Source organism: Chlamydotis macqueenii, chromosome 12 (assembly GCF_036417535.1).
Source record: "Chlamydotis macqueenii isolate bChlMac1 chromosome 12, bChlMac1.mat, whole genome shotgun sequence".
In the NCBI taxonomy this organism is placed as follows: Eukaryota; Metazoa; Chordata; class Aves; order Otidiformes; family Otididae; genus Chlamydotis; species Chlamydotis macqueenii.
Window position 1 is genome coordinate 16,860,563 of NC_141567.1, and position 10,543 is coordinate 16,871,105.

The 10,543-nt window shown below is 62.1% G+C and overlaps 1 protein-coding gene across 3 annotated transcripts; it reads left to right on the top strand.

Moving 5' to 3' along the window:
• Positions 1-987: 987 nt before the first annotated feature.
• On the top strand, positions 988-10,518 carry PRMT2IP (PRMT2 interacting protein). 3 transcript variants are annotated; one of them, XM_086757664.1, is made up of 4 exons: positions 988-1,097; positions 5,199-8,436; positions 8,782-8,815; positions 9,050-10,518. In XM_086757664.1, the coding sequence occupies exons 2-4, from the start codon at positions 5,259-5,261 to the stop codon at positions 9,051-9,053; spliced, it is 3,216 nt and encodes a 1,071-aa protein (XP_086613790.1). In that variant the 5' UTR covers positions 988-1,097; positions 5,199-5,258; the 3' UTR covers positions 9,054-10,518. The 3 variants fall into 3 exon arrangements, with proteins under 3 accessions (XP_086613790.1, XP_086613792.1, XP_086613791.1); XM_086757666.1 differs by lacking the exon at positions 8,782-8,815; XM_086757665.1 differs by lacking the exon at positions 9,050-10,518 and having other exon boundaries at positions 8,782-8,912.
• Positions 10,519-10,543: the final 25 nt, after the last annotated feature.

The window sequence follows — 10,543 nt, forward strand, 5'->3', positions numbered from 1 at the left end:
AGACTTGGGGCTCGGCCCTTTGTGGTGTGGGGGTCCCTACAATCCAGGGGGGGTTAAACGCAGGAGGAGAGGTTTTTTTTGCTTTGGGATGGGGATGGTGACCGTGAGGAGGGCTAAAAAGTCACCCCTGGCCCACCCCAGCCCACCAGCTTGTGTGCGAATGGATGGACGCGTGTCCGGCCAGACCCGGACCCTGCGGCTCCATCCACACCTACATCCAGGCCCCCCATCCTGGTGGGTTCAGGCTGGGGGGGCATCCCTGCACCAGGGGTCCTCTGCAAGGAGGGGGGGGTCTCCCTGTAACAGGGGCTTCCTTTTAACAGGGGCTCCCCACGATGCAGGGACTCCCTGCAGTGAGGGGTCCCCTTGGGGGGGGGGGGCTTCTCTTAATGGGGGCTCTGTACAGTGGGGACTCCCCTTAATGGGAGGCTCCTCCCTAATGGGGACTGCCTGCAATGGGGGTCACCTTAATGAGGGGGGGTACCTTAATGGGTGGGGGCTTCCTTAATGACGGTCTCTCCCCTTAATGGGGGAGGGCTCCCCTTAATAGGTAAGGGCTTCCTTTAATAGGGATTCCTCCCGAATGAGGAATCCCCTTAATGGGGGTCCGTACAATGTGGGGCTCCCCTTACTGGGGCTTCCCCCCAGCATAGGCTCCCCATGTGGCTGCTCCTCCATAACGGGGGGCTTGCTGGAACGGGGACCCTTCCGTAACAAGGGGTCCCCGTTGCGGGGGTTCCCTGTAACGAGGTGAGGGGACGGGGAAAATGACCTTGTACCGAGTGTTCCCGGTCCGAGCGCGCCGGGCAGAGCCCCGACCAACTCAGCGCACATGTGGCGGGCTGGGCTGGGCTGGGCTGTCCCATCCCAGTCCCGTCCCGTCCCCTCCTCCGGCCGGCCCACACTCACACCCAGCCCTCCTCCTCCTCATCTCCTCCTCCTCCTCCTCCTCCTCCTCCCACTTCCTCCGCACAATGCGGGCTGCCGGCCGAGCGGGGCAGCGGGCGCAGCAGACCCCCCACCCCCGCCGCCGCCGAGCCCCCCGCCCGGCCCCGTAGAGATGCTCCGGGGGAGGCAACGCGCCCCCGCCGCCGCAGGTGAGTGCTGGGCCGGATCGGGCCCCCGGTGCGCGGGGGATGGGGGGGGTCTCGGGGTGGGGGGGCAAAGGACAGAAACCGGAGGGATGCGGGGCAGCAGCGCGGGCTGCGACCCCCCCCCCCCCCCAAGGCGGGGCCCCCTCGCCCCGTACGCCGCTGGCCTTCGGAGGGTCAAACACCCTCTCAACCTCGATTCCCTGCACCCCATATTAACGTTTTCCCTCAGATCCTCTGTTCCTCGTCGGGCCGTGCCGGGAATAACGAACTTCGGGCTGCGGTTCCAGGGGTTTTCCCCATTTATGGACACTTTCGCTCGCGCGGCTGATGCGCGGCGGGTACGCGGGGTCGGACGCGCCTTCGGCGTCCCCTGCCCGGCCACGAACCCGCCGAGGGGCTCTCTTGGTGGTCAATATCGCGTTGCCCGCTCCGACGGCGTGGCCGTGGGCGCGCGGAGGGGACAGACGGACGGATGGACGGTGGCCGTCCGGCCCTCGCCACCCCCGCGCCTCGTGGCCAGGCGGGAACGGGTGACGGCGCAATGCTCAGGGGTCCACAAAGTGATAGTGTGACGCCTGGGGTCCACGAGTGATGGTGCCATGCCTGGGGGTCTGCGAGCGATGGTGTGATGCCAGGGGTCCGTGAGGACCGGGCTGACCCTGCCTGGCTGTGGCCAACCTGGGCTGTGACGCTGACGGGTCGGAGTCAGATTGATGCGTTTGTACCTGTGTATCGACAGGGGTTTAATCCCCGAAATATTCAGATGTCGCTCTGCCCTTCTGGTGGCTGCCACATGCTTAATTGAGTTTGGTTTTTTTATATGAAAGTAAGTACCACTGGGGCTTTTTCAGAAATAGCAGCCTAATTTGCAACACAAGCGACAGCTCACTGCGTGCGTTCGGTGAGGGCAGTGTCTTAACAAGCAGCCGGTTGGTCTGAGCGAAGACTCTGGCCAGGCTTTCGTCTACCTGGGAAAAGCTCAGGAGCTGCAAACTTTTTTGAAGAGGGATAAGGTGTGAAATGAGGAAGCTGGGACTACTCAGGCTTCTTGTTTGCTTCTGTAAATGATCTCAGCGGAGAGGGGGAAACCTTGCCGGCGATCGCATCCGAACCCGTCAGAGAGATGGGAAAGGTGACCTCCTCGGCAGGGACCCAAGGTCCCCGCGATTGTGAAACCAGCGCTGCAGCCGGACAGGAAACCGCCTTCTTGCCGGGGGACAAGTCCACTCGCTTCGGGGTGACACGGGGAAAGGCCCCTCTGTCAGCCGCCGTGGGACCCCAGAGAGGCGTCTTGGGACAGCAGGGGATGCCCGATGCCAGTGGGCTTAGGAGATGTGGGGGTTTTATTTCTCAATTCCTGCGGGCTGGCCGGGAGTTGGCGGCTGTTTCTTCACATCACGTGGCGATGGAGGAGGCGGAAGGCTGCGATGAGAGGCTCCCGCTTATTACTGCCGTGTTCAGGCATCGCATCCTGGGGAGGAAGTGCCGGGGAGCCCTGCGCTGCGCTCGGCGATAACAGACACGGCCACGCTTGTTCGGAGCTGTCGGAGTGAAAAAGAGACGTCGCAGCCAGCCCCAGCAGCCTGGGCAGGCCAAGGAGCCCCGGCAGAGGGGAGCCCTCCCGTGCCCTTTCGACATCCGAAATGCTGCGGATAAAGCTGGCTGTGGCCCGCGAGCGCTTGTCGGGGAGGTTTTGCCTGCACGCAGCAGGGTGGCACGTGCTCCTTTCCGTTTGGTTTTACTTTTCTCCCTCCTTGGCCACCGGCCCCTTCTGGGAAAAACCCCTGTGAAGGAGAGAGAGGGGAAAAAAATTACCAAAAGAAAAAGAGGAATAAATCGGTTTTGTTTAATCCGCCCACCGCTTTCCCCAGCCGTGGGGTTTGGTATGGCAAGTGCTGGCCACACATGTTAGCGTCCGCCCAGGCGTCCTCCAGCCCCAATTCCCACGTGCCTCTCTCCTCCCTGCGAATCCTGGCGCCCGTGGCTCCCCTGAGGCTGGGAGGAAGGAAGGACAGCATCGCTGCACCAGCTGCAAGGGGATAGTCCCGGAGGGGAAGAGCTGTTTTCTTCGGTCTCAAATGGCCGGGTGTAGGGATGGCACCGGCCTGGGCAAAGCCCCAGTGTATTTCATAGAAAGAGGGAGCCCATTAATGCTCTCACCCTAATGAGCTTAATGAGCTCAACCCCTATCAGACATCAGAGAATCGACGTGGCTGGCTCCGGCAGCTGCTGTGGGATGACTTGCTCCATCCCACGTCCCTCCAGCAAGGCTGGAAGCCAGAGCTGGCTGCCCACTGAAATTGATGGGAAGGGGTTGGGGCGTTCCCGAGGGGAGAGGTCTCCTTGTAAGGGGGTTACAAGGCCTTTTTCCTCCTTTTCCCCTAAAAAGGGGTCTCAACTGCTGCGGTTTCAGACAATTTGGAGAGTGGGAGATTGCGTCGGCACCGCCGGTGTGCCCGGCGGCGTAACCTGGTCCCGGGGTGACGGCAGGGCCTGTTGCACAACGTCCCCAGCGTCGTCGGTTCTGTAAAGCGGTGCAGTTCAGGGAAAGGGGAAAAAGCAGCGAGGAAATGTCGGAAGTCACAAGATCCCAGGGTTTCTGCCCCGGCTTGTCCACCCGGAGCGACATCACCGTGTGGAAGGGATCCCATGGCCGCGTCTCCCTCCCATGCAGCATCTCCCGGGGAGACGGATTTTAGCACCACCCTCCCAAGAGATCCCGAGGGAAATAACCCAGCTTGGGACCCCCGAAGTCCCAAAGGAAAGCCAGTGGCTGGTTTTTGGGGGGCACGTGGCAATGTGCAGCTGACTTCTCCGGGATGCAGGCCCCCAAAATATCTCGGTGATGGAGGAGCCCCGGGACAAGGAGGGACTGGTGCGGGTCCACCTCCTGCCTCGGGCCAGGGTCTGGTGTGGAAAGCAGGGTTTGGGGATTTGGCGGGGGGGTTTTCTCCAATCTTTTTCAATTTGAAGGGAGCATTTTCCCTGGTCTAAGCAGTGGCAGATTTAATTGGTACTGGATGTGTTGGAAGTTTGGGAAAGAAACCCAACCCAGCGGTACGGCAGAGGGGCGCAGGCCGCTCGGTCGTGCCAGAGCTGCTGTTCCGGGGCAAAGCGCTGGGTTTGAGCTGTGCTGCGGAGCAAAACCACCACGCTCGGGTCCCTTATCTGCCCCCGCAAGTCTCCCCGGTTATCTGCTTCATTTCCGCTTCTGTGGACACGGCTTTTATCTTATCTCCACGCTCTCTTCCTCGTTTCCTTCTCTGCTTCTCTGCTAACTCTTGCCACAAAAAGAAAAAAAAAAACAACACAAAACCGTGGGGGTGGGGGTGTGAAGAACAGACACGAGATCCCCCCGCAGTAAGTCTGTCCGTGGGTCTGGGGGATCCTGGGTGATGTTTGGCTGCACTGGGAGGACGTTGAGCCGTGGTCCAGCGATGCTCAGACAGGTCCTGGGACTTGCTTGGGTGATGTACGCAATGCTGGGGTGATGCTGGGCGCGATACTGGGTGACGGTCCCGTGATTCTCTTGGGGCTGAAGCGATGCTCAGGTGTCTCAGGAGATGCTGGCCAGTACTGGAGGGATGCTGGGTGACCCCAGGAGATAGTGGGGGGATATTTGCTGTGCTCGAGGGGGTGCGGGGAGATGCTGGGACGGTCTGCCAGCTCCACCTGCTGGCATGTCCCGCCTGACACTGCGGGCCCCACCGCAGCAGCAGCCCAAAATCAGAAGAGACCGTAAGGGAGAGAGTGTCCCCCCCCATCCCAGCACAGAGCTGCAGGCTGCTGCGTTGCGGGAAAATCCTCAAATTAGCTTGAAAGGTGTGATTGGTGGGGAATTTGGGGCACGCTGTGTTTGTGCCTCGCCGCAGCCTGCTCGTCACCCGAGCTGACCCGGCTTTGCTCCCCGCTGCCTGCAACAGAAGCTCATTGAGGCTTGGGAACCAAGGCGGTGAGAGCTTTTCCGGGCTTTTCCAAGGAGACGGCCAGAGAAATGCTTGGTCAGCCTGCCAGGATCCCCTCATGCCATTCCACCGCAGGCTGAGTGTTTGCCACGGGGACCTGCTTTCCTTGTGATTTACTTTTTCTCTCTCTCCCGTTCAGGAAGGCCAGCTCACCTCTCCCGTTGCACACCCCGGTTGGAACGCCGTCAGCAACGTACAAATGGCCTCAAAACGGCACTTGGAGTCTCTGGACCCTGTGATTTTCAACAAGCTACCTCGGCTGGAGACGGAGCCCACCGCTGGCTTCCCCGCTGGCCTCTGCAAATCCATCCCTGCGCCCAACCCCGGCTCCGAAAACCATTTCAACTACAAAGGCTCCTACTTCGCCTGCCCGCTGCAAAGCCCCGATGGCCCCGAGCAGCCCCTGGCACGCTGGAGCCCGGCGGCTGCTTACCTGCACTATGGCACCGGTGCCGGCAGCCAGCCCGTGCCGGCCGAGGGGCCGCTGCTGAGCTGCCTGCTTTACCGACCTGACAGCCTGGGGAGCGGGCTGCCGCCTCCAGGCACCGAAAAGGGCAAGGGCAGCCTGATGCGGGAGCTGCTGACGGCGAGGGAGAGGTGGAGCAGTTCGCCGCCGGCTCCGGGACACCCCTTCCCGGTGAAGAAGCCGGTGGCGGTGAACAAGGCGGCCCCCCTGGCTGTCCCCAAGCCGGTGTACGGAGCCCCGGCATGCTTCGTGGACCCCAGGGCGGCCCTGCCGCTGGGACCCCGGCCGGAGAGCCTGCAGCAGAGACCGGGGGACGAAGACTGGGCTCTGCCCGCTGCCGCCCCCGCCAGCCACCCTCTCCACCCTGGCGAGCCCCGTGGCGGCAGCGGGCTGCCCAAGAGGAGTCCCCGCTGCGACCCCAGCCTCCCGCCGCTGCACCTCAGCCTCGCGCTGCCCGCCAAGGAGAAGCTGGGCTCCCCCGTCGCCTTCTCCCCTTACTACGCCACCTTCGAGAAATACAGGGCTCCCCCTGGTACCCCCTTCCTGGAAGCCGGCTGCCCCGCCACCCACGGGCAGAGGAAGGTGCCTGAGGTCCCCAGCCTCAGCCCGGAGCCCTGGCCCAAGCTGCAGCCGCCCGCCGCCAGCTCGGCGTACCAGGAGAGGTTGCCGGCCTGCTACCCGCACGCCCACTACCCGCTGCCCCTCCATAAGGCTGCCCTCCTCTACCACCCCCCGCCTCCCGCTGTGGAGCCGCAGCCCAGCGCCTACAAAGGCTTCGGCTTCGCGGGAAGCGGGGAGCCTTTTCCCGCCTCTTACCTGAAGCCCCAAGCCTCCAGGAGTTATTTTCCCAGCCCCACGGACACCTACGTGCCGAGGGCAGCCGGCGCGGTGGCATCGCCGCCCGCCAAGTCGGCGGCACTGCCGAGGGACGCCGAGCCGCCGCGGCCAGCCGGCTACTTGCCGAGCCCCGGCTTTGCCTTCATCCCCGGTGGCGATGCGGCCGTATTCGGCACCTCCTTCGCCAGCACGGGTCCGAGCTGCGAGCGGCACCAGGCGGAAAGTCCTCGGCGGCGAGCAGCGGCGAGGCACAACAGCGCTTTCCAACCCGTCGGCCCCCCGGAGAAGGTGGCCGGGGGCTCTGCTGGGCTCACAGAGACGTTTCCCAAAGAAGAAGGGGGCTGGGTGAAACCCAGCCCGGGGGAGCAGGAACCCCCTTACTCGAGGAGGAGGAAGGCCAGCCCAGCCCCCCAGGAGACCCCCCGTGGGGGACCCCCAGCTCCCGTTGTCGTCGCCTGCAAGGATGCAGCCAAGGAGCTCGTCCCCCCTTCTCCGTCCACCTCCCCGCCGGAGGGGCTGAAGGACTCGAGGGCTGGACTCCCCAGGCTCCCCGGGGCCTCCACTGACCAAGTGCTGCAGGAGCACAAGGTGGAGCTGCGTCCTCCTTCCAGGACTCCTTCCTCCCCGCCCATGCCGGTGATCAACAATGTCTTCAGCCTGGCACCTTACCGAGACTACCTGGAGGGGACGGAGGGCTCGGCCCCAGCCCCCTTCTGCAGGGACCATCTGCGGGGGGACACCCCACCCCAAAACACGGCGGGCAGCCGGGAGCCTGCCACCCTCCAAGACGTCTCGGCGAGGTCCAGCCTGCTGTCTGCGGGGATGGCAGCCGGCCAGGCGCTGAAGACGGGCAGCAGCACGCTCCAAGGGGAAAGCTGTTATGTACGGGTCCCCGAAAAGCCAAAGCTGGTGCCCCGAGAGCCGGGGTCCCAGGAGGGCAGCCCTGGAGGGGTGGGGAGTGGGGAGCTGGCCCCCAAGGACATTGTGCTGGACCTCAGCTTGAAGAAGAGACTGGTGAAAGCCGGGGAGACCCAGCAACCCGTCAGCTGCACAGAGGGGACGCGGGACGGGGAGGATGCGGAGGAGAAGAAAGAGGGGTCAGGGGGGAAAATGGGGGTGGGAGAGGGGGCCAGGCCCCAGGCGCTGCCCTTGCTGCTGGAGGTGAGCTCCGGGGACAAGAGCAACTTCCAGAGCTCGGCCACCTTCATGTTCAAAAAATATAAGATCCTGCGCTCCCTCCCGCCCAGCACTGTGCCGTCCCAGCCGGCCAGCATCCCCCGTGTCCCCCAGCCCAGCCCACCACCGCCGGCCCCCTCCGGCAGCACCCCCGCACCCCCCCCGCAGACCCCCTCCGCCTCCCCGCCAGCCGGCAGCCCCCCGGCCCCACAGCCCGGCACCTCCGCTCTGCCGGGGGCTCCCCCGCTGCCCGAAGCCCCCCGCGCGCCGGGAGAGGAGAGGGTCTCGTTGCCCGGGCAGCGCGAGGCCCCTGACCCACAGGCCTCTGCCAGGCAGCTTTTCACCGCCCAGCACACCTCGCTCTGCGACGTTATTTCGCGCGCCGTGTCCGGGTCGTCCCCGGAGCTGCTGCGGGAGTGGTTGAAGAAGGCAGAGCCAGCTGAGGAGCTCAGAGAGGTGCCCAAATCCCCCCCCAAACCCAAGAACGGCTCCAGAATCCCTGAAACACAGAAGCCCATCAAAGGCAAGGAGATCTGGCAGGCTTTCCAGGACGTGGCCGCTCTCCTCAACGAGCTGTTCCATCAGCTGAAGACCTTCATAGACACTTGCAAGTGTCCTTTCCCCCACGTGGTCCGGGCAGGGAACATCTTCATCCCCATCCACGTGGTGAAGGAGAAGCTCTTCCCCAGGCTGCCCGGGGCCTCCATTGACCAAGTGCTGCAGGAGCACAAGGTGGAGCTGCGTCCCACCACACTCTCGGAGGAGAGGCACTTGCGGGACCTGGAGCTGAAGAGCTGCACGTCACGCATGCTGAAGCTTCTGGCACTCAGGCAGCTCCCTGACATCTACCCAGACCTGCTGAACCTCCACTGGCGTGACTCCATCCGGCAGCAGCTCGGTGGGTAGGCCGGTGTCTCCCGTGGAGGGTGGGTGACACCAGTGGGTCCCTGGGACTCTTCCAGGGAAGCTCCAGCCTCATCGGCCTCCTGGATGCTTCTGTTCGGTGTGAGCACCCATCCCTTGCATGGTCCCTCAGCATCCTTGTCCTACCAAGGGTTCTGTGGAGCAGAATATTTAGCTTTTCTCCATGGGTTGCGGAGGAGCTGGAGGGTGGTGGTGGAGCTGGGGGTTATTGCTGCCTGCCTGGGTGGGGAAAGCCATCCCAGGGATATCGAGGAGGTGTTGGTCACCTCCAGGCCTCATGGCCGCTCAAGGCCGTTGCCAACAACTGTATTTTTTACAGGTTCAAGCTCGGAGGCTGGCCAGCACCCCTGCAAGTAGGTAACTCTTCCTGCTCATGCGTCAGTTTGTAGGATTTAGGTGGGTTTACGTCAAGGCGTCTGCATATTTGCCGTGACGACGGGGAGCTTGGGCTGGTTTGGGAGAAGCACACAAGCGGCCCCACTGCCTGGGCTGGGCTGGGGGGGGGGGGGATTCGTGGCTGGGGAGGGGGTTATTCAGGACGGGGAGGCGAAGACCCTGCCGTCCCTGCCCACTCTGTCCTCTCCCAGGTAGCCATGGCGTGGAGGTACTGTGAGCTGAAGGCACGGCGATAGCCACGGATGGCCGAGACGAAGCCGGCCATGACCAGCAGACCAGCGGGGAGACGCTCGGCCCCAGACGGCGGGGTCGGGGACGGGGACAGGTCCTCTTGGGGGCACTGGTGCCTGGGACCCTCCAAGGATGATGCTGGGGGTGGTGGCAGGGGCGCATGACCTGGAGATGCTCCACGGCCGTGGCCACCCGTGACCGGCCAGGCTGCCGCTGATGAACTGGGAGGGAACTGGAGTCCCAGCCGCGCTGGAGCAGCGTTTGCACCCGCGAGAGAAGGAGCGCAGACACAGCCGCGCCACCGTCCCCAGCGCTGGAGAAAGGCTGGCTGCCGCAGGGGCGGTCTACCGCGCCCCCTCCTCTCTCCTATGGCTGCCTCTCCTGCTTTATACGCGCCGTTCCCAATAACCTTCCTCCTGGTTTCCAGTCTTTAAAGTTGCTACGGAGACGTCACACACCATTGAGGGTCACGGAAATTGCAACTGAAGTTACTGAAGGACTGATTTTTTTTGTTGTCTTAAATGAAGACATTTTTAAAATGTGACAAATTCACCTTTATAAGGAGCTGCTGCCTTCAGGTTACGTGGTTTTGTTGGGTTTTTTAATATAATAATTTATATTTGCCTTTTTATTTAAACTCACATCTTCACCTGTTTACTACGCTGGGCCAAGGCGGCAGGAGCGACGCTGGTCGGGCTGAGTTTCGGTCCTGATCGCAGCTGAAAAAAGCCGCAAAAAGGATTTAAAATCTGTTCAAGAAAACCAAACCACTGTACAACACAGGTCCCAGCCATCCCAAAGGAGAACACTGGGGATGACCTTGACGGAGACATGGCGTGACCGGAGAGGCAGGAGAGGGGAGCGGTGCTGCGAGACCTCAGAAGGAGGGAGCATTTCCATCCCGCAGGCACCGAAAGGTGGCTGGGCGTCCCAGGCAGGATTCCGGCATCCGGGGATGGATGGACTCACCCTTGCCTGCAGCGGCGGGACACAGCAGAGGCCTTACAAACTCAACACTCAGGTGTTTTTCCAGCTGATGCAGGGCATGGAGGAACAAAATGAGGATTATTATTTTTTTTTTTTAATTTCACTACAGGAAATATTTATTTTAAGCTAAGAAAACGGAGAAAAAAAAGAAAAAAATGCCTACCCAACCCATAGTGTAGACTCTTTTCAACAGAAGGGGTGTTTGCCGGCCTGGGGAGCCGGCGGCTGCCTTTCTGGTTTTCCAGTGGGATGTGCACACCAGCTCTGTGCCCAGCGTTGTAAAGCAATCCGGACAGCAGTGTTTGTTAATACTGTAATTTTATATATATCTATATATAAGGTTCCAGGGAAGAAAGTTCCTTCACTTTATTTAATATTTTGTAAGAACATGAATTTTAAGAGGTGCCTCGCCAGATTAAAGGCTCTGGCTCGTTTTCGAACATGCCGTGCTTCGGTCTCTGCTTGCC